This window comes from Dermacentor variabilis, chromosome 5, assembly GCF_050947875.1.
Source record: "Dermacentor variabilis isolate Ectoservices chromosome 5, ASM5094787v1, whole genome shotgun sequence".
NCBI classification, from domain to species: Eukaryota; Metazoa; Arthropoda; class Arachnida; order Ixodida; family Ixodidae; genus Dermacentor; species Dermacentor variabilis.
The window spans coordinates 168,817,288-168,840,676 of NC_134572.1; the positions used below are offsets into that span (position 1 = coordinate 168,817,288).

Below are 23,389 nucleotides of genomic sequence, written 5' to 3' on the forward strand. Positions count from 1 at the left end.
GCTGCCGCGCTCTTTGTTTTATACATCGATACCTATATAGCGATGTCGCCTATAATGCAGCCGCGTAAGCCTTATCTCGAAAGCGATCTGCGATGGGCACAGAGTGCACCGAGGGCTGATAGCTATCAGAAGGCGCGGAAGCAACGTCGCTCGCGCACGCTACTGGAAGCAGAGGGTGAGAGTGTCTGTGTTGTTAGTCGTGCTCGAATCCAGGTGGTATGGTAACAGGGCATTCAATTTCTTCTATCTCCTCCTATTGGCAACTCCAGAACCCACTACTTGAGCTGGCAACGCTGTGCAAATGAAGAAAGATGTCTACGACTTCCAGTTTCACGGCGGCTCTACCGCTTCGTTCTGTGTTCACGTTTCACTTTTGGGTCGTCGAATTGAGGCGTTCTGTGAAAGCTGAGAGAGTCCTTGTTGCTGATCTTGTTTTGACCGGTATCAAGGACATGACCACCGAAATTGCGGAAATAGTTATGCGGTGCATGCGCATGTCCGGCCTACGCAGGGAGCCGCATCAGATTCTTTAAAGATAAAGAGCCTTTCAAGCAACCCGGAGGTTAAAAAAAAGAAAATGTTCGTGCGTAGCGGGTCTCTGAAAGGTGCAGGCACTTGTTCACGAGGTTGCTCCACTGCTGCAGGTACGATACTTGACTCTTTTCGACCTGTATAGACAACTTCACATTGCGATTCTTGTTTCAGTATATCACATATAGCATCTCGCAGTATATGGCAGTACCGTCTGTCGCGCGTTCAGAAGCTATATATGAATATTCTGGTCTGATATAACGAGGCTGAAAACTCTAATGTTACCTGGTTAGTGTGTCTTGGAATAAAAACAAATGAGTGTTCCGTTTGTGATTATGAGTGCACCTTCTGTTTATAGTTCATCTATACGCGTGAAAAAGTCATCTGCGTCCTATGCCTGGCACTTGTCTGTGCTCGCAGTACGGAATGTTCGTCGTAGGGTCCGGGCTTCGGAACACGACACACACCTGCTGCCCGTACACATTCTCAAAGGTGGTGAAACGTGAAAAGTGAATAACCGATCGCGCTAAGTTGAGCTTCGGCCAACAGGTTTGCGAAATTCAGCCAGGGTTTTTCTTTCCCAAGTGCAGTTGTACTAGTGCAAAATGCATGACTTGGATACTAATTGAGCCAGTGTAATGGAAATGAACTATGTGCACATTGTCGGAAAGCGCACTAGCGGCGCTGCGCGCTCGTCGAACGCAGCCAAACTGCAACTATTGAGCTGTTTGCAGTTACTTCTCAACTTCTTGCGAGCAAATAAACTAGCTACTCGCCGCATGAAATGAGAAAACTGCATCTTCTACTTGTACCGCTAAGCTAGAGCAGGCTATAAAAATGATATGTCGCTTCGTGGCCTAACATGTGTCATGATCAACCTCAGACCTTCCGAGTCAGTTGCCTGCTGACAAAAGTACATTAGTGAGAACATCGCTGCTCCTTAAAGCATTAGTACAACACTAATGCTGAGGCAGACAACTATGAACGAATAAAACCAAATGAAGCTTAAGCCTACTTCACAATTATTTATTACAGCACCTGACTGAAAAAAGTACACTCTGCGATATGAAAAGAAAGAAAGAATTTCTCTGCTCGGCAGGAGTAAAGAAATCGATCCGAGTGAAGTGTTTCGATACCGGTATAGCATCAGTCACCTGTCCCAATGCGGAAGTTTCTTATCCAAGTCCGTCCCCAATGCACGTCGTCTGCTACTTTATAAAGACGATGAAGTCGTACGTCGCTATCTCTCTACCGCGATGACAGGCACAATAGTACACAACAAATGTCTCTCCATATCCGGCTTCATTTTCGGGCTTGTGCGCAGCGGCATCACGGTGATTTGAGAACTATACGAGGCATGCGGCACAGGTCATAATAGGACACCCTCTTTCACTTCAAACCTGAGCCTGGATCGGCTGTTTCTCGGCGCGGCCGCTAGGTATCTAGCATTTACTTGGAGTCGCGAATAGACAGCTTTCTCGTGGGCGCCACCATATTGCGTATGCAGTGGCGACGTCTATGGGCAGTCGGGATGCTGGCCTTGGGCGAGCGCTTTGTGTTGTATGCCAGCGCTCAGCGACAGTTCCTGGTGGTGGTTTTCGTGTCCCGTGGTCTATTTAGTATTCAGAAACGGTTCTGTGGGTTCTACTGAAGCGAATTAAGTCAGCACGCCGCAGTTTCTGTGGCATTGAGGCGGATGGAGCACCCAGCGTGATGTGTGCGCGTGCTTGAGACTACAACCAGCTTCGGAGATCAGGTTTGTATTTATGAAAATTCTTTTCACTAATGTAACTATTCTACAGAATTCTCACTGTAGTTTTAAGCTGTGATTTAGCAGCAGTGGGTAGTTGCGAGGCATATCACAATCCTATCAGCGTGGGTGCTCTTCTACAGAATAAGTAGGGCTGTTTACTTTGACAACTTAAGCCTTTAAGTTATTATCTGTACACACATTGCACGACAACCTCGTTCGCTGGACGAGCATCCACTTTGTTTTAGCTTCCACGCCAGGCGATCAGATAGTAAGAAGATTTTTTTTTGTTCCCCCTGGCAATTCAGAGATGTCGTCTACCTTCATCGAGTGAAAACCGATACAGACGAAACTAGTTTACAACATGTACACACAGCAAGGTTGATGATGCAAGTCGCTTTTACGCACACACGATAAATTTCCGCGCATTCTAGTTACCGCTGCCGCTAAAGGCTACGCTATGGTTACCCGATGACCTTGTAGTCAGTGGAATCACATACATTTCCCGGAAAACGAGCTAAAACCTCTCTGAATCGTTCCGCAGCACGCGACAGCAACACGTTCAAGCAGCTCTGCACTGCCTTGCACAAGCCACAGAGGAAGAAAGGGTGATGGCGAGCCCTTTGCTATTTGCGCGATGAAAACGTCTATGAGCCCTCTCGCGAGTGACGTCAGTGAGAGAACGCCGGTCACTCTGGCTCACTCGGCTGCCGCGCGCGTTCGTTTCCTTTGCATGCTTCGGGTTATTGGTGGCTCGAGTCGTACTTTGTTTAGGATATGTCGGCTCGTTTCTGTTGTAAGGCCTGAACCGCAGTATTTTCTTGCAACGGTGTGAGTCGAGAGCGTTTGTGGCCTTGATATCGCAAGTTACGTAGCGTTAAAGTGGTCTACTGGTTTTGCAAATCTCATATCCGCCATGTGGGTGCATAAATGTTGCGTAAATGAATGTCTGCGAATTCAAAAGGAAAAATTAGGTTATGATGATCCGCTATACACATAAAACTTCCTTAGTAGTTAGTTAAGAGAGACATAGAGCTTTACATGGGAGAAAAATCTTGGTATTTGTTGTCAACATTATAAATCCGTATTAGAAGGACACTGCCTGGCGAAATTTTCATCATGATTGTTAGTGCTCTCATGATTGTTAGTGCTCTGGTGAGTTGTCCTAGTCAAATATGGCCGCTTAATTAACGCGTAAAAAGAATAGCTAGCCGCATTTTGTTGGAAAAATTTTGCTACTACTACTGCCGTTCTCGAAAACAGGCACCCAGAAAACGCATTGCTCTTGGCTGTTAACACGACAGCGCATCATGTATAGTATGTATATGCTTCCCAAATACCATAACAGGAATCACTTGAAAGAGAAGTTTAGTGGTTACGATCGAGAGCCAATCAATTGCGAGCAATTAAATGTTTCATAGCGGCCATCAGCAGCCTTTATCGACAATATGGTACAACGCTCACGCAACGCAAGGAACCGACTGTCGTTATGGCGAGGCACGCGCTGTTTGAAAAACTCATCAGTTCATTGCAACTTCGAACTGAAATTATAAAGCTGTTCTTTACAGCGTGAATTGCAATACCTAAAGTATACTCGGGTCACTACAGCGCACCTTAGGCTGCCTTGAAAAGAGAAATTCAAACACCGTCTGCCACACCGTGTCACGATCTTGCGTTGTTTACTTAGACAAACTGAAAACTATTCGCTTCGTCATTCGCTCTTTTCGCTCTATTCGCTCCTCATATTCAACTATTCGCTCCTCATAAGGAAGACACCGCAAGAATCATATGAATTCACTCGATTTTTTACTTCAACGGGGAATATCTTCAATATGTCCCATATTAACAATAAACGAAGCTTCGGCGTCTTTCTGACTCCAGCCTCACGGTCCAAAAGACATGTTTCCCTCAAATATTTAGTCCTAGCAGCTTGTGTCACTTCCCCAAACAACTTCATGTCTGTTCCTCAAGCAACACGCGCGAGTAAATTTCTCAGTTCACTTGAAAATCTAGTGCGGGAAAGGGAATGAACATTGGTACATTCATTTCCGTATGCTGCAAACAGCTGTAGGCCTCAATAAGCTATATTTCAAATTACCGCTACTTAAATTTAACCTTGAAAAAAGGCCTAATTTTGAGAACAAGCTAGAGAAGCAAGTGGTGCTGGTATAATCCAAACTGTAGTGTAAATTAAGTGCTCGAGCCACTGCTGAGCGTTTCCTTGAAGAAACTCTAAAATTCGATATTATACCATTAACTGGTTGTAGTGGGCTAACATGCTTTACCACATTAAACTCAAGGCAAATGTGGTAGAAGTCATATATAGCCAGCGATTTTGACATGCTTGTTGCAGCACGGCAGTTGTGCTATCCCAAGTAGATTCCCATGTTCTATGTTAATTATTGCGCTTATGCTTTTATTATTCATGTGAGCTATCGATGCAAAATGTAGATCCGCGCATGAAAAACCGGCAGGGGGCTGCTCGGAGTGCCTTCGGCTGGCACTGTAGCGTTGCCTTTGATAAATATATTGCCGACTAGGAAATAAGCTCTTTGAATAAATTTTCGCCAACGAAGTCGTCGTAAAAATATATTCGAGTCGGCCATCATAAGTACCCAAGCATAGGGAACGTGATCTTAACAAACAAATACCGCTGAAGGTGGCTAGACATCACCCGAACTCTAGCAGACGACAGTAGGTCGTTCTCGGGGCTACTAGCGAAGTATTTTAAAATAGTTTTTCAGTAAAATGATTCTTAAATGGCGTTTTATAACTTACAGCGTGTTGCTAAAATTTACAGTAGTGCCTGGCGAGGGTTTCTTTAGGTGAACCTATCAGGGCTAGGTGTTAAACGTGCACTAAAGAGAAGCACTTACGAGGCCGAAGTGATTTCTGTGTGCTTTCCGCATAAAGCAAGGGCCACTTGCTAGGCCTCTGAACCTCAAAAAAGATTTATTCCCTCAAGTGTTGGTTATTGCGAATAAGCAGAATCGCAGGCTCTAGGCAATAGTGCACGGTAGAAACGTCACATATAGGTTCCACTAGATGGACCTACTTGAAAAACCAAAGAGTTACCTCCACTATTGCTTCTTTGGTATCATAGTTGAAGACGGCAAACCATTAGGTACTGCGCTCAGATGACACTGTGTACAGAGGTACTGTGTTCGGCTCGCAAAGCAGGGATAACATATGTAAGTGTGACAGGCCTTTGCCCTGCTCGCAGATAAAACAAATTTTTACTGTCGTGCTGCTGACAACGAAGTCGTGGTGCAAAGTGCGGGTGACGTTTGCGTGGCAGATTCGCGTGAGCTACATGTCTGGCGAGGCGATGGTGCCGCCCACTGGTGGCCTCAACGTGGCTCCCGGCGCCAAGGTGCACGTGGCCCGCAGCGGCAGCGTGCTCTGGCGAGGACTGCTGGCGCTGCAGCGGTACCGGCTGCTGCACCTCGGAAGGCACGTGGGGTTCTACACGCTGCTGCTGCTGATGGGCGCCCTGCTCTTCCTCGTCTTCTGCGACCGGGTGGCCAGCGTCAGGACGCCCTTCCCACGGGCGCTGCCTCGAATCCCGCTGGACCCTGAGGCGTTGCGCCAAGGTATGCAATCTCGCAGCACAGGCGAGTGCTCCAGAAAGCCATGCGCGGTTCGCGCCACGCTGGAACTGAGGAACTTGTACGACACGAAGGAAGGAAAAGCAATGGAAGCGAACGCTATTGGATAAAATGCAAGTTGGAAAACGTGTGCCCAGCAGGTGACCATATCTTTAGAAGGTTTAGTGTCGTCCATCGCCGCGCTCAGCACACCCTCTTCCACAAAGGCAACAACAGTTACCAAAGCAACATGCGGCTGCATCATTCGCGCGTTGCAAAAATAAATGTATACGCCGCAATAATCTCTTGGGTTCGAAAAGGAGCATTCAAAGAAGATATGTATGTTTCGCTGCGGCAGCAACTGCGCATTTCGCAACCGGGCGAAAGTGAAACTAACGATTGTTGCTCCAACTGCCACACCCTATATCCTCCTAAGACCCAATGTGCAATATATTGCACATTGCCTTTATTTTTATTTCCAGTATTCACTCGGAAGCAATTACCCAAAATATTCATTGTGGATATGAATTACGGTGCATGTGAAACAGTGTGGAAGTGGTTTACTCATATTCTTGTCATCCGTTTTCGAGAAATCCTACTCTAAAATGATCTCGACCTATGTTTTGTCACAGACGGTGGAAAGCAGCCTTGAAATGTGTTTGAAGTTCTGAGATAACGTAAACATACAGGATGCAGCAGCAAGATGGCCAATGTGCTGCACAGTTTCATCCTCACCCTTGCGTCTAGGCAATGAAATGCGGCTTTTACCAAATCAAACATGAGCGGACAGTTACTTCTCCCACGTACAGAGAGACGCAGCTTTTCACAACTAACTGTGGTACTTAAAATTTTAAATATCTCTTTTATGCTTATGACATACCAGTAGACGATATAAACCAGCTTGAACATCAATTTTGGGCTGGATTAGAGACTCAGGAGGATATGGAGGAAAACGGGTGAGCATCGCGGGAGGGAGCGGCTTCGACTCCGCCAACTAGTGTGTATACTTTGCACGACCACGCGCCATCGCGCAGGCCATATATTGAAAGAGATCTGCAGACGGCTCATATCTTTGTGCGTGCTGTGTTTTTGCCGCTCCTCCTTTAATAAGCAATAGGCCGCACGAAGGTCACTTCGCTCGCTGCTTCTGCTGCGCTTCCTCACACCAGCGTTTTGAATGCGAGTGTCCGTGCTCATCGAGTGTGATGTGTTCATGTTTGCTTGTCCGCGCTGACACCATGCTTGTTAATTCATTTAGTAAGCGAATGCTTCCAAGTTTATACGACCGATAAAGCTACTATTCTTACTTCGTATAGCTGCCTACTGACTGGCTATCGCAATCTATGCTTCGTCTTCCGGGCGAAACTGCGACTTTTTGAAACATCTGTTGTGTTGAGATGAGGCGATGGGTGCACGACTCATTGCCTTGTTTGCGCGGCGTGGCATGCTGGTGCTGTATAAAGAATGCGCTAATATATTTCAATCCAGTGTACTTACCAGCTCATTTGTTACGCCCACATCTTTCAAACAGAACCATAGGCTTTTTCATGCAGTATACTTATATACTCGTAGTGTGCGAGGTGCTGGAAAGCAGCGTTGTGCACGAGCACTCGTCTTCAGGTGACTGTTCCGTATGTCTACTGCTCAGGGAAAGAGCTCTGCACGAAGCAATACTGACAGCTTCAAGAGTTTATTTTCTGCATCCTAGCCCACGGGAATAGCCACAGTGTTTACTACTGTAAGAATGATCATTTCTCCGGTGGTCGGTGCGCCTGTGATCCAGGATACGTGCGCAGCGTGACGGAGACGGCAGACCTTGCACAGGCGCTCATCAACCTTGGCTCGCGACGTGGCGTCAAGCTTCTGAAGGCAGGGAGCACCGTTGGAGACGCCCTCGGCGCTGGAAACTTCACAGCTCCCTTTGCCTTCGATCTGGGAACTCAGGCAAGAACAATGCATGTGCCGGTGCTCTTCGTTGGCTTCACCGTAGATGGCTGGTTGAGAACGTATTCTGTTAGGGTGGTCTACGGTGCGATAGTGGCAATGGTGCTATAGTAGCGATACATTCGTGCTTTCGGACGCTAATGACGGACTAATTCTGAGCGCGTAATGGCGATTCTATCTTACAACTTGGAGAGCAGCTCAGGCTACTGGGCGATAGTGATGTAACATAGACGAGAATATCACTTGCATTAAACCGCACCCCCTTGCTCTTTCTGCATTAGGTAACAAAAGAACAGCCGCAGTCAGACAAGCTTTAATAATAGCGGATATAACGAGATAATGTAAATACCGAAGTGAAATTCCCCTTGAAGTTGGCATACAGATTAATCTATTAAGAACCTCGTTTTGACGAAGTAACTTCATTCTACCAATGGATATAACCGATATGCCCGAGTCACACACGGAATACATCGCTTTGCGCGCTCTGCGGCAGCTATTTCGTACAGTATAGATAAAATCTCCCATCGCCCCGCGTTTAATATGTGTTCGAGCAGCACTTGTATTTCTCACCACTGCGCGAAGCCGCGCGTAAGCAACAACTAATTATCGCCATCGCACAACTGCCACTGCGGCGTCACGCAGGGTGGCACAGCCAAGTGTGGCCTTCGAGATCACGCTGCTTAATCTTGGAGGTCACGCCTTGGAGTCTGCGCGACGTGCCAAATTCAGAAAGAGCAGTGCGATGGCGATGGTGAGCCGCTGTTTGCGAGCGGCGGTGCAACCGACCAGCCGTGATCCACTTCTCGCTCTCTCATTACGGTGCGCCGCGCAGCCTGACGCAGTTAAGCGTGGCCTCCGTGATCACAATCCGTGCCCGTGTGATCTCGGATGCCTAGAGTCGGCCAAGCCGGCCTGGTGCGGTTAGTTGGACTCTTCATTCGCACAGTGGAGCCGTGCGAGAGTGGTGGATCAACCGTGATCAACTGCGCAGTCGGCGCGCCGTGTTGGATGCCATGCGCTGCTCCACCACTATTGACTTAGTTCGAATCACAGCGCGCAGGCTGTCTGCTTCACCTGTTTAGACATTATAAAAACGCCAAGTGGAGGCGGTAATGGAAAACCATCAGGCTATCACAAAAGCTGATATCGTAAACGCTGTAGCGTCAGCTGATAAAACGTTGTGTGTTGCGTAACGCTGAAGGTTCCTTTGTAGTCATCGAAATTCCGTGGCTTACGTGGCTGTGTATAGTGGTATCGGGGCCCTCAAAACTGTGTACTTCTATGTGCACCCCATTAGGCATGTCTTGCGTAACGTGCAATAACAGATATAACGAAATAATGAATGAAACGAAGTAATTTTGGCTGGCACCTAAACATTGTTATTACGATGATTTACTGCACCCCGGCTTTAATTAATCTAACCCCTAAATATATCACGGTAATTTTCGCACAAGTGGCAGCTGCAGTCACTCCGGTGTTTTCGTTTGCCTCACGCACACACTCTAGAGCGCAAACAGCCAGTTCTTAAAGGGGCCCTGAACAACCTTCAATCGAAGTCGAAGAATGCGTTTGGAGTTAAAATAGACTATTCCAGAAATACTTTGCCGCAAAAAGCACTTGCATGCGTCAAGCAGAAGTACAGTTATTGGCAATCAAACATCCCCTAAGCATTGCTTCCGCTCCTTAAATAACGTGCACTGCCAAGGCGACAGCAGTGGGGGCACGCCCGAAACCGTGTTTGACGCGCGGGCACGCGCCCAGCGAGATTTACCTCAGTGAGCCGCAGAGCGGTGAGCCAGCGAACCCGTCACGGCATTCCGCGGCGTTCGCAGTAGCAGACCGCACCTAACTGCAACTGTAATGAGTGTGCGCTCCATTTGCCTTTTGTGCACGACAGGATTTGAGTGCGCGCTTGCGCTTATATGCTCCAGTATGGTCCTGCCGCAAAGTGGTTTGTCCTGCACCAGCTTCACCGACGTATAGTAGCCACAGCCAACTTGCGCATTTGGGAGCGCTATCAATAGCTCAATACGTAGCAAAGCTTTGTCAGGGCGTCTGACCAGGAACGGCCAGGAGCGAGCACGGGCTGGGAAGCGTGAGTGTGGTCTGACCTTAAGTTTCGCTTGGCTCGATGCTAGCTGAGTATTCTAAACGAGTCTAAATTAGCGAGACCCGACAGCTGCGAGACCAATAAGCAGGGTGACCAAAGTTTAGTTGCTATGCGGGCGTCCGTGGCTGAACATGAGCAGACGAAGGTCGGCTTCTTCCGGAAACAGGTAATCCTTATCCAAATTCGAAAACTGATTTTCGCTTACTTTAGCCTGTTAATTAAGCTTCGTCAGTTAAATATACGCCGTAACAGTAGTAAGAAGCGCACTGCTCCAAGCAATTTTCTTGATTGTCTTCACTTATTCTCCAATAGCCGCCGCGTATGGGAGTCTGCGGTATTACGAAATAAAACATTCAGAAGCGAGTGAGGAGCAGGCTTCTGTTGAAAAAAGAGCGCTTGAGAAAAATGCGACTTCCCAGTCTCATTGGAAGCTCCACGCGTCGCGCACGGCCTCGAGGTTTGGCGGAGTCGTGCACATCAGCGTATGCTATTCGCGGACTGTATTTTTTTCACGAAGTCCGAGGAGTTGTTCAGGACCCCTTTAACATAGCTTTGGCATGCAGCTACTGAAAACACACGGACAGCGCTTCTGCCACGTGTTCCTTGCTTTTGCGCTGTCGTAGATTGTAGGCGCTCAATTGTACGAGAAAATGAACCATCACCGACTAACCGAATTATCCGTTTCACTTGAAAATTTAGCCAGACATTGCAAAGCTGCTTCATTTTTCTGTCACGTGCATTGCCGATTATTCTGCTCAGGCATTTGCGAAAAACCTTTTCCGTGCTAGAAACGGTCCGTGGAAAATTCAGCCAGTCGGATTTACAAAAAGTCCATGACATATAGCCTGTGCGTCACGCTGTGGAAATAAACAGCAGAACTGTTACCACAGGCCGCAGGAAAGGACGACACACACACAATGTGCCTTCCTGTCCTTCGGTCTGTGTAAAAGCTGCTCTGTTTATGGCCATCGTGTATCTGTACCAAATCGCCCAGATTTCTCCTATTATGTACGTCACTCCGGCTGTCGAGTTTAGTACTGTGACTGCAACAGAGAAATATCTTTGTGTCAGGGTGTGTCAGCAGTATTGCTGATTATAGAGGATGCGAATGACTGGCAGCACGCGGGTTTGCCTTGGTGGTCATGCTTACGATTTCAAACAACCTTGTGGACTCTTGCAATAACTTGCAAAATGCGAATTTTTCATTGGAGATCACATGTGCAATCATTAGTATGTTTCGCCCTCGTACCCTCTGCCATTGAACAATTAATAGAACACTGAAGTAAGATAGCAATAGTAAATATGCATGGAAAGTGTTGTCTGCGCATTTTTTTTTTACGAGGTTAGTGGAACTCGCGCGATATGGTATCATGATTTCCTCACGCGCTGGAGCTGGAGGTTGTGTAATAGAGCGCAGTCATTATGAAAAAAAGAAGCCACCCTCCTCGGCCCCACTTCGCCACTATAATAGCAATATAGGGGAACCACAACGAAACATGAAAGAATACATAATTGGCTGTTTGACAAATTCTTGTTTGATCTTAAAAAAAATGTATGGAATTATTCTGTCTACGTTTGCCATGGTAACTGAAAACTTACGCGACTTTCCTTCAATAATCTCAGTCATGCTATATAGGAAGCCGGTGCTAGACGTAGTTTAGCGACCAGACCAAGATAAACGCAGCGTGAAGCGAACGCAGTGTTATAGCAAGAAGCGTGCTTAGTTCCTTCTCAACGTCGTTTCAAGGAAGGAAGCCCTTGCTTGGGCGTGCAGTCTCGAGGTTTCATGTTTTGGACTTTTTTTCTTCAGTAAGAAAACCTACCGATTGCCGGACGCTCGGTTGTCAATTACTCACGATGGTGACAGGCATGATGACACCGTGATCGCCGTGGCAATTAGTGTGTCTCTGTTCATGCTTTAAATAGTGCCTAATATGAAAACGCCCGGTATTTTGTACGCGAGTTATGGATCTCTGGGTCCGCATCACGTTAGTCATGGCACCAAATGCCGCAGGCACTGGTCTCCTGGTACAACGTGCGCTCCCGAAGATCCGAGGCCTTGTCACTACTGCTGCTACAGAATGCCGTTCTGCAGTTCGTTAGCGGAAACACCATGCAGCGCGTGGAGGCAGCAATCGAGTTCCTGCCTGGTGGAGCCTCCGTGAGCCCCGTCAACGTGTTCACGTGGCTCTCAGATGTCGAGCTGAAGCTGAGCGGTGCCACGTTCGTTCCCATCTCGCTGGGTCTTTTCAGCGCCGCCGCCGCGCTGTTTCCGGCCGTGGACCAGGCCGATGGCGGTCGTCTGTTGCAGCGGCTATCAGGGTTGCCGGGCGCTCTCTACTGGCTGTCCAACATGTTCTGGGACTACGTGGTGCTGTACATGCTGTACATGCTCCTACTGTCTCCCATGGTGGTCATATGGGGATTCGGCGACAGCGTCGAGTTCTGGGTTTCGGTGGTACTGCTGTTTGCGGCGTACGGGTGGGCAGCCATTCCGCTAGCCTACGTCTTGTCACAGTTGGCGGGTCCCAGGCCTTCTAGAGCCTTCTCCCTGGCAGTCGTCGTGAAGTGCGTCTTCGGTGAGGAGCTCTTAGCACTCTTGGACTCCTGAAACACTCAAGCTAAGGATCGACAGCGTGCGGCTGCGTGCATGCGGTTAATGGGAAATTCTAAAATGCGCATTCTTTTTTGCACATAGGAAAATGTGAACCGTTACACTGACAGGAAATGTGACACACTGAGTGTAGCCACAGTACCACTCGAACGAAGACCCCGCCCCATATCGAGCCAGATTTTATAAAAAAAATTATGAAAATAAACTTCAAAGCTTGTATTAGTAAACAATTGGTACCATTGCTACTCCTCGGGCAGCGCTGGGAAAATTTACTAGGAGGCATTTATTACACTTATTGTTTCACTTATTCCCTATTATTTTATTTCGTCATTGATATTTCTTACGCGGAACTGAAGAAAATTGGCGTACCATTTAGTTCGTGTCAAGAGATGTAGCGCAAATTGTCGCTGTCCCAGACTTGAACAAGCGTAATTCCCTACTGCGTTCTTTTACCCAAGTTCTGCGGACACTTGCAGGTGCGTAAGTATAATAGCGCGAAGGGCAGTCTATGCGAGATGAACGCAGAAAATGGGTGCTGCGTTGACAACCGCGTTTCGAACGACAATTTCATTGCATGTTCATTGTTTTGAGTGTTTTATTGTTGTAGCAATTAAAAGGAGGACACTCCAGGCGCATTTCTGCCCTTGCCTTGGGCATCGCGCCGTGCAGTTCCGTTAAAGTCCAGGGCGATAATATCGTCGCCGCGCCCTGTATACTGTATGCGCGAGTAAAAACGTACGAGGGCGCGCCGACATTGGTGGCTCAATATCGTGAGCGCAAGGGAGGAAAGCGGGGAGGAAGCGCACCGTCTTCCGTCGCGCGCAAGGCGCCAGGGGGAAGGAGGGAGGGGGGTGGCGTTCTACTCCGGCGGCGGCTGCTTATGGAATGGCCGCATGCGCACTATCTTGAAAGCGGTCTACCACGGGGACGAAGTGCGCCAATAGCTGATAGCTTCATGGCGTGCTGTGTTCTTGCCGCTTAGCTCCCCTTGAAGCGAGAGGCAGCACGAAGGTCACTTTGCTCGCTGCTGCGGCCACGCTTCCTCACTCCAGCGTTTTGACAGTGAATGTGCGCGGCCATCGAGTGAGATATGTTCCCGTTTGCTTGTGCGCGCGTGACACCATGCTTGTTTAGTTAGGAGGCGAATGTTTACAGGTTTATACGGCGGATAATACTAATATCCTTACTTTGTATAGCTGTGTACTAATTTGCTGTCGCAATCGGTGCTACGCCTTTCGGGCGAACCTGTGGCTTCCTTATCTTCAAGATACCGCCAGCCTCTATAGCTTGCAAGGCGCGTGGTACAAAACGCACAGTTTTGGAAGTGGGGAAGTTGCACAACAGCTCTTTGGTTTGCGGCTGTGGCTGCAGACAATGCACTGCCGCAGTTGTACAAGTAGAAGAAAGTTTCTCTTATATTGATGATGGTGATAGATTATGTTTATTAGTATCGCCCTTCAAGTGGGGTGCTCTGGAATAACCCCCTTGCCTGCTTAACAAAACAAATTTTACTGCATCTGCCTATTGCCTACTACATTGCCTGTTTCAACTCAAAACTATTCCTTCTTTATAACGCCTCTGTGAAGTTACTAGCGCTATGACGACCCTGGTTCTAGTGTCGCTGAATAGCTAACTCTCAATTAGCTTTGAATATCAGTGCTCCTAGAAGGTGAACGTTCCCTACAGTCTGGGCTGAGGAAATATATTTGATTTGCATCGCAACGTTCTGAGTCGCCTCGTGACTTATGCTGCACCAGCCACGAAGCTCAGGTACCTATACATACATTCGCAAGTCTTCTTAAATCCATTGAACTGCCTGCTTGTAGCCAGACATCGTGCGCACATATCAGACGAAAGAAAATTTTATATCTGCATCATCTGCCCTTCAAGGGTTTAGGAAAAACGAAACCTAATTCAATATGTTCCAGTTGTCCTTATATTTCCTTAACATAATGCCTAAACAAAAATGCAAACAAAGAGAAAGAGAAACCTCGCTTCAGTTCTCGATGAAATTCCGCCAATTGTATTATAATAATAATAATAATAATAATAATAATAATTTATTTACACACACCCAAAAAGAAAACAAAGAACCGGGCCTGTCTGAGTCGCCGAGGACTTGTACGACTAGGCCCGGCAGAGTCGGTATGGCGATGTCATTACATATTTACATAATAGGTGCTAAGGTAGACATTTACATAATAACAAAATTTTCCAACTCTCAGGAGATTGGTTGGTAGTATTACCTGTTAACAAACAATTGCATAGTAAACATAGAGGAGCACATAAATAACTTAAGTAAAGAATTGGAACTAAAATTCCACATTTCATGAACAATTTCTTCAACCGCTTTTTTGAAGTTGCCAAAAGGAATTGATCGGCCAAATCATCATCATCAGCATCATCATCATCATTATTATTATTATTATTATTATTATTATTATTATTATTATTATTATTATTATTATTATTATTATTATTATTATTATTATTATTATTATCGTTGTTGTTGTTGTTGTTGTTGTTGTTGTTGTTGTTGTTGTTGTTGTTGTTGTTGTTGTTGTTGTTGTTGTTGTTGTTGTTGTTGTTCCGAAGTGATTTGTACTTGATTCTACCTATTTGTCTGCGTGATGAGCATCGCTAGAAAATGGCCCTCAATGCCCTCTGGCTTGAAAATATGTCATAGCAATTCACTGTCTACGTTGTCGCAAGCTCCTTCAATAATTGGTATCCATAAACATGTGTGCCACTGAAATTTTTATAGTCTGAGTTAATACAAAAATATCCTTGCGGGCTGTGCAGGATGGGCTCAGTTTCAGGCCTCTTCGAGTTTGCTCGACGGCAGTAAGTGAGCAAAAACAGCGCGGAACGCACCAGAGTAGCCGACAATAAAATGCCAAGATAAAGCCACGTATGCCGGTATGGGGAGCGCGCACTCTGAACATCCCACTTCCTCGTTTCAAGCAGAGAATGTTACGCGCCGTGGGCACTTATTGTTATCAACGCAAAATTACACTTTCGCACTACGCTGGCTGTGCCTGCTCTCTCTCTACACATTCGGTTCAAGCCACCCGCCACGTCCTTCTAGCGCGCCTTACAGGCGCGACTCCTCTTTCGGCCAATATCTGTTTATCCGCCGTCGAACGCGATCAACGCATACGTGGCGCATTGTCACGCCAACTCTTTCTTTCAAATGCGTTAAAAGAGTGCCGACGGCACTGCAAGTTGTCTGCGCGATTTCGTCCTCTCTTTTGTCCTTTGATTTCAGATGTGACTCGTCCTTTTTTTCACGCCTCACAATTGATTTTTGTATCACTCATTCTATCGCACTAGCCACCTGCGCTTTCCTCTTTAAACACAGCTGTTTGATCAACTGTATTTGGATTTCACCAAGCCTTCCTTACACGGTATGCATATTGTTCCTTTTGTTTGTTTGTTTTTTTTTTTCTAGCTGAAGTTCTCCGTTATATTTTCGCCTCATCGGGTTACCACGAGTTTTGTTTCTGGCGGAATTTTTCAGGTTTAGTGCGCTGACTCTGTTCCAGAACCTCTGGCTACGAACTATCTATTGCAAGTTTCACGCACCCACTGTTCAATTCCACATTCTTTTTTCGCACTGGCTTACTCGCCAGCATTTTTTTTTTGTCAGTGCTGGTTCCATCAAAACAGTACCGCTACTTCGTATAATTCGAGCATTGTGTCTTCTATGTGGTCCCTAGACACTCGTTTACGCTGTTTTATAACGCATGTTGTTTCCTTGTTCCACCACTTACTGGCTTCTTCTAGCCACTTCAAATTTGCAAGCCAATGCTTGTCTAATCTCCACACGCATGACATCTGCCGGCACCGGGTAATCGCAGATCGCTGTAGTATGTACCAATATTTTTCTATATCTGGTGTTCACGCTATCAGGTAGTTGCTTTTTTGTATTCTTCTTGCGCAGCTTCCTATATTGCGTTACGTTAAAAGGCGTCCCATGTGGTGGTCAGGCGAAGCTCTAAGCCTCTATCGCGGCCTCCAAAGTGGACTTAACAGCACCAATGCTTGGAGGCGACGATTCCATAGACGCCCTACTGACATCTTGGGCTTTCGCTATAACGTATCGACAGTTGGTCGTCGCACCTAAGAATGAAAATGTCACACGAAGCAATTCTATCCTAAAGGTTAATTACCATTCTCGAAGTAAGAAGACTGTTCAAGACTTACATTGTGTATTACGTACGTGCACAATGCAGTAAACAAATGGTGAGCAAGAAAAACAAAATGAACGTCGCTCGCCAGCTCCGACAATTTTCTCACGCAAATAATTTCTTCATATTTCTTCTTACATGCTCAAAGAAAAACAATATAAACAAGGACGAAGCCACTTATTTTTCTTTGGCTCAGAAATTTTAATAAGCGCAGGAACGGAAAGGCCAGCATAGCTTTAATTCCAAACACGAATATGACAAGTATGTCTCTCTCACAGAAGATTTACGAGCATTTCGCATCCATCAGTCTTTCCGTAGGAGAGGCCGTTAAGTTGACAGGCTGAGTGGCTTTAATACTTTAAATGCAATAACGTTCTTTATCGCTGACAAAGGTCTAACGCGTTCCAGCGGGAAGCTGCCAAACTGTAACGTCATATAAAGGCAAGCTTTGAAATTTGAAAATGATGTCGCCAGCTGTATTTTTATGATTGATGTTACGTCCTTTGGATCATACGAAGCCTCCAATGACCGTGAAACTGGCATATTTGCAGTATGTTCATGGATTTTTATATAGGCAGCAGACTAAATGCCTGTATATCTGCAGTCATGAACAAACGTATGAACACCTATCAACGTGCAAAAAAAAAAATCTTGCATAACTCAGCGCCATGACATTGCTTCAACACGTTCCATTGTTAGGAACTTGCGCATATGGCCTGCGCCATTGGACTTTAGCAGCCATGCCCAAGCTGCGATTAAAGAGAAACAAAATCCGCTGCACCATTTCTGTATACTTTTTTGCGCGCGAATGTATGGCGTCGAATATGTGATCGACTGGAGTGGAAAAAGGGATCGCTGTGGAGCAGATGCTTTGTCAGGATGACAGTGTACATACTGTCACGGCAACAAAATTTTTTTTCTTGACAGTATTTACATAGTTCACTCCACATTTCTCCACTGGGGCAGCCAGTCATATAATCGCTTAGAAGAAAGCAGGGCCGAGATAATGTAACGATCCGGTTTCAATACTTTTCCTTCTCGCGCTTTGTCAGTGGTCATCTGCGGTACTCTTCTTCGAGCAGCCTTCTGCTGGCATTGTGACCATGATCGGCTGGCCAAAAGCAGTGGGTGATAGAAATGTCATAGCCTGGTCTCCGAACTCGGGCGGCGCGCGTGCCAGGTCACGGAAGCCATGGTCCTAAAACTGCCGCGAGGCAATGCCGAATTATACTGACCAAGTTGCCTTCATGATCGAACACAATCTTGTTGTTGAATCTGTTGCTGAACAGACACCCCTAGTTCTACTTCCGTTGAGCATGCCGAATCTCACTTTTTATGTGAAACTCAAGCCAATTTATATGTCTTTCTTCCTACGGCACAGGTGTCCTGGCTGTGTTGTACGTGATCCGGCTGCACCTGTCGTTCTACGTGGGGGAAGAGGAATCACCGAGTCGGGAGCTTCTCGAGCTGATTAGCACCATCACTCGCATGGTACCCACTGTGTCCATATCCTGGGGACTAGGCCGAGCCATGTGGCTGACGTCACTCAACGAACTCTGCCACATGGACAACGACGCGGACTTTATGCAGGTGATTGTGCTTGTGCGTTAGTTTGAGCGGCGCGTGCTGTCCGCGCGTCGTTTCATCATCATCATCATCATCATCATCATCATCATCATCATCAGCCTGGTTGCGCCCACTGCAGGGCAAAGGCCTCTCCCATGCTTCTCCAACAACCCCGGTCATGTACTAATTGTGGCCATGCCGTCCCTGCAAACTTCTTAATCTCATCCGCCCACCTAACTTTCTGCCGCCCCCTGCTACGCTTCCCTTCCCTTGGGATCCAGTCCGTAACCCTTAATGACCATCGGTTATCTTCCCTCCTCATTACATGTCCTGCCCATGCCCATTTCTTTTTCTTGATTTCAACTAAGATGTCATTAACTCGCGTTTGTTCCCTCACCCAATCTGCTCTTTTCTTATCCCTTAACGTTACACCTATCATTCTTCTTTCCATAGCTCGTTGTGTCGTCCTCAATTTATGAGTAGAACCCTTTTCGTAAGCCTCCAGGTTTCTGCCCCGTAGGTGAGTACTGGTAAGACACAGCTATTTTATTATGGTAAGACACAGCGCGTCGTTTAGTGTGCTGCAAAGAGAGGCGGTGAATGCTTTGCGATAACTTCCAACCATATCTTGCTAGCAGATCTGAGGCGCAAGGCTTCATTTGTAACACCGACAGTTCAGCGGTCAATGCCCGAGAGCGAGTTCGCCGTTTGTGGGCTGGTGTACTGCTTCATGGAGACCAAGGCTGCTAATTGAGGACGGTCCCTCGCATTTTATCGCCGAACAGCATAGCGACAACAAAGGCGAAAATGGTCTCGGACGCAGTAGACTATAGACAGTAGACGAGCGGTGTTCTCAAGAAATGTCTCATACCACAACACAAAGCTATAACTTGTGCATTACCGATAAATATATGGCAACAAGCTAAACAACGCCTAAAGAGCGATAGAAGAGACAGTGAGAGGTGCAAAGACGAGACGTGGAGACGACACTGCGATTTAGCAACGCGTGTTTCTAGCATTTTAGGCGAGGTGATGTGGAAGAACCTAACTTCGAAAGTAATGGAAGGCTTAGGGCACGTATACCAGGTAGGTTCACTAGAGTTACAAAATGCAACGAAGGAGTTCGAGTAATGCGTAAGTTTGTAGTATAATGCAGTTCCGATATCGTCATGATGAAAAAGGCTAGGACGGGCAAAGCAACGACGACGAGGATGAAGTAGGTTTTGTTGTTGCTGGCGCTTTGGTCGCCATGCTTGAAGATGTTGGCTTGAGCCCTATGTGTTCGTGCCTGAGTTCATGAAAAGCACTTGTTTCCGTTCGCAACCGTTTTGGTGAAGGTGCGCCGTAGTCAAAACAGTCCTGCAGCAATAGCCGACGGCAACGATGCCCGACGGTCAACGGCCCACGCCCACCACCTGCGCAGCAGACTCAGGACTTCCGTCATGCTGTCACAGCCGAAAGATACAGGGACCTTGTGTGGCACTGATTGAAGTTACATGGACCAGTGGATATCGTAGTATGAGCACGCAAGCAACCACAATCGTTGGGATGCAGCGATAGTGTTAGTGAACTTAATATTTTATTTCCGAGGCACAGCGCGAGTCTCGTACAACGCTCACGAATACGACACGACATCACGAGCTGACAGGTGTGCAAGAGGAAACTCCGGGACATGTGCGGAAAGCTCGCTGGTCGGCAGTTGCGAAGAAGCTTTTTACCCGCGCTCAAACGTCGACAGAGCTTTACGTGGCGTATATTCACGATATGCTCGCGTTCTTCCGTAAAGTCGACAACAACATGAATGAGATGGATAAGGCGGCTACCTTCTGAAGGGCATAGCAGATGACGCCTTTAACCTGCTCATCTGCAAGAACTGTGGCACAGTCGAAGAAATCGTTAAATAGTCACGAAGTTCGAGCAGCCGTCGCATTATGCAGCAGCCCAGCAGACTGCCAAATACACATCGTCGTGTGAAGAACAACCAGCGGGAACTCACCCCTCTGGTAAGGAAAGCTTCACGCGGATGATTCGTCGCGAGCTCGATGTCATGCCTTAAGCCGTTCCTAGCCAATATTTCATAAATAACGCGTCTGCAGTAAAGGGTTATACATGCTGTCGTCCGACAGGCGATGCCCCGTTCCTTCTTATTGCCCCGTTCGGGATGCTATTGTCAACCAGAACCGCCCAGCCGGCCATCCTTCCCAGCTTTCTCTCTTTCCTGCTTGCCATCGTAACCCAGCCGACTAAAGAAAACTGGACGGTAAGCCGGTCTGTTTTGATTGCTCGCGCTTTGGACATATCGCACGGCACTGCCGTAAGCGGTCATCGTCACGCAGATAGGCCTTCTCGTACAATCATTCAAATTCAGTAGGTCCTCGCCGTTTCTCTAAGCATATTCCGGTTTCGAATACTTAGGTCGAACCGACGACCTTTCGAGCCAGCCGACCACCTTCGCCCCTGAGCCGTCGGTCTCGTTCAACGCCGGGTAGCCACTCTTCCTCTCCGACGTACATTCCACAGGAAAACAACTCGGTGCAGCTGTCTGGGGTGATGTTTCATCAACAACCGGACCTGGAAATCTTATACTGTCACTACCTACCCGTGGAAACATTTTCGACGTTGAGGTAGAACGACTTATAAATGTGCTGACACCTACCGTACCATGAACAGTGCACGCTGCAGGCGGCGTGTATGTGTAAAGCCCGGGTGATGATTGTCAGCAATCAAACGACCTCTTTCTTTATTGTGCTGGAGCGATGCCTGCGTGACCTGGGCCAACGCTTTATCGTCTCATTCTGTCCTAACTGACTGCTCCACCGACGTTTTTTCAGTGGACCTTCCCTCTGACGGCGATTCTATTTCTAATGCGCTCCCTTCCTTTTGCGCCACCGACTTCGCCCAGTTTCATATATCTTCGTGTGAAATCGTCTTGTCGGATATTTCTGTGCGCTCAATGCTGTCCGAATGGTTACATAGTTTTCACCTACGCATACATCATCGCACATCCAGTTAGAGCTCCGTTGCCAGCCTCTATAAACTTTTGCCACGCCCTGACGGTAAGGGTGTTTCTAGAGGGACAAGCAAACACCCTTATGAGTGCAAACATTTATTTAGTGTAGCCTGTTCTTTTCATGATATTATACAAGGAGGGGAGGGGGGCATTTTGTTTACTGGTTGACAGCCACACATCTCCGGAAACCACTACCAAATGCTATGTACATGAAAATTTCTTCTGCGCATGCGAAAAGGTTTGCCGCTGCAGTCTTACGAAACTTGAAGCGCTGAGCATGAAATGTCACAACAGCTAGCATGAGGAAATTATTGAACAAGCAAATTCGAGTAGCTAACAGAGGTCGTATTGCTTTATCGCAGCTGTAACTGCGGCTTAGGCGCATCACCGATGCCTATAGAAAATGCACTGTACAGCGGTTAGCACTCAAATGTCGACATTCTGTGTTTCTTTGCTACTCGCCTGTGGCGTCGTATGTAGATGTGCAAAGCGGCCACACGTACATTTCGCACCTTAGAAGCGAAAGCACCTGGCCCCTGAAGACTACGCACGTCGCATTAGAAACACAGGCGGCTGGAATGTCTTATGCTGACCCAAAACAATTATTAATCAACACTAGCTACCCTTGTGTGGCTGGCCGTTCTACGCATCTGTCTCTACGCTCAAGAGGCCCCTTGTTGATTTTGTGTAGTGTATGTACCGTACACATGTCCACCTGTGGTGTGAAAGACGACGTAACGGTAGCTCTTTGGTGCAGCGGGTATATGAAGCGCTTGGTGTTTCGTCTTCGTAAGCATGACATGATACGCCTGAAAACCTGCAACCAATTGTCCATGCTCTTCATGGAACATGCATACCCGCCACTCACAGGCAGCACCATGCAGCACTCCGCTGTAGAAGAGCTTTAACGTATGAAACAACCAATACCTTCGAAGCACATTTCATTTCGTGCGCACTTATTTCTTTTGTTTTGAGAGAGAAATTCCACTGCACAATTGAGTCGCACAGATTTCATGTCCCCCCCCCGTACATTTGGAGCCCCTTGATGTCCCTGTACGCTCGTGACAGAGCCAGATAAAAGGGGATAAGAAATGGTGGCCTAGCAGCCATCATGTTCCTCAGCCGCTTTCCGTATATGGCGCACACCGGCGCATGTGTCTTCTGCCTCTTGCTGCGAGCTACGAGGTTTGAAGGAAATGGAAGAAGAATAAAGGAAGCGCATCTTGGGCCCGGCCCGGCCGTCGGTCCGAACGGTTCTCACGTCTTTCTCTTGCTCTGCTCTCTACATACTTGTGTAGACCATGTTATACCCGCTGGCCCGAAGCATTTTTTTCTCACTGGCATAACTGCCCTTAGAATGGTTTGAGCGTTTGGCAGTGCCTGGATTTCGCACTTCGGATAGCCCAGCGTTGTTACTACCGATTGCAGGCGACAGTCCGAATGAGATCTCTTCCGCGAACTCACATGCCTGCTTGGTGTCCGCCGTATCCATACCGCTGCGTATCACCCATCGGCAAATGAAATGGTTTAACGCCTTCACAGCCTATCTAAAAGCCGCCAGGCTCGCTCTTTTTCTGCTGAAGACCTTCATCTCGTCCTGCTTGGCGTTCGCTCCTCTTTCAAGAAAGACCTCGGCTGCATGGCTACGAAGCTGGTCTATGGCACAACATTGGTGTTGCCCTTTGAATTTCTCGAGCCAGGTACTGTTGACACGTTCAATCCAGAAAGCTATTTTTGGCAGCTCCGCTTCCTGTTTGAACGCTTGCGTCCTTGCCCCAGCAGGGTTGAATCCTCAAGTAATGTTTTTGTGAGCAAAAACATGCCTTCAGCGAGTCACGTTTTCGTACTGCGTGAAGGCATCCGAACATTTTTTACGCCTCCTTAAGACGGCCCTCCCATGGTACTCAAGTGTGCCGAAAAAACTGTTATCGACCTCAACCGACGTGAAGAGGTCGTCGTGATAGCTAGAGTCGAAGCATCCTACCTAGCCACCTCGCCATTATTATGCGCTTTTTACGGCTTTACAGCGGCTGAAACCACGGATCTAGCCCATCAAAAGCTGTTTCTTGAGCACCGCTGCCCTTTTA

The 23,389-nt window shown here is 47.3% G+C and overlaps 1 protein-coding gene across 1 annotated transcript in view; it reads left to right on the top strand.

The window, feature by feature from the left end:
- Positions 1-23,389, top strand: part of LOC142583705 (phospholipid-transporting ATPase ABCA3-like) — a 74,623-nt gene that overhangs the window by 10,898 nt on the left and 40,336 nt on the right. The window contains exons 5-8 of the mRNA XM_075694191.1: positions 5,505-5,769; positions 5,816-5,874; positions 11,937-12,501; positions 18,108-18,316. Coding sequence (XP_075550306.1) covers positions 5,505-5,769; positions 5,816-5,874; positions 11,937-12,501; positions 18,108-18,316 — 1,098 coding nt within the window. The remainder of the gene's footprint in view (positions 1-5,504; positions 5,770-5,815; positions 5,875-11,936; positions 12,502-18,107; positions 18,317-23,389) is intronic.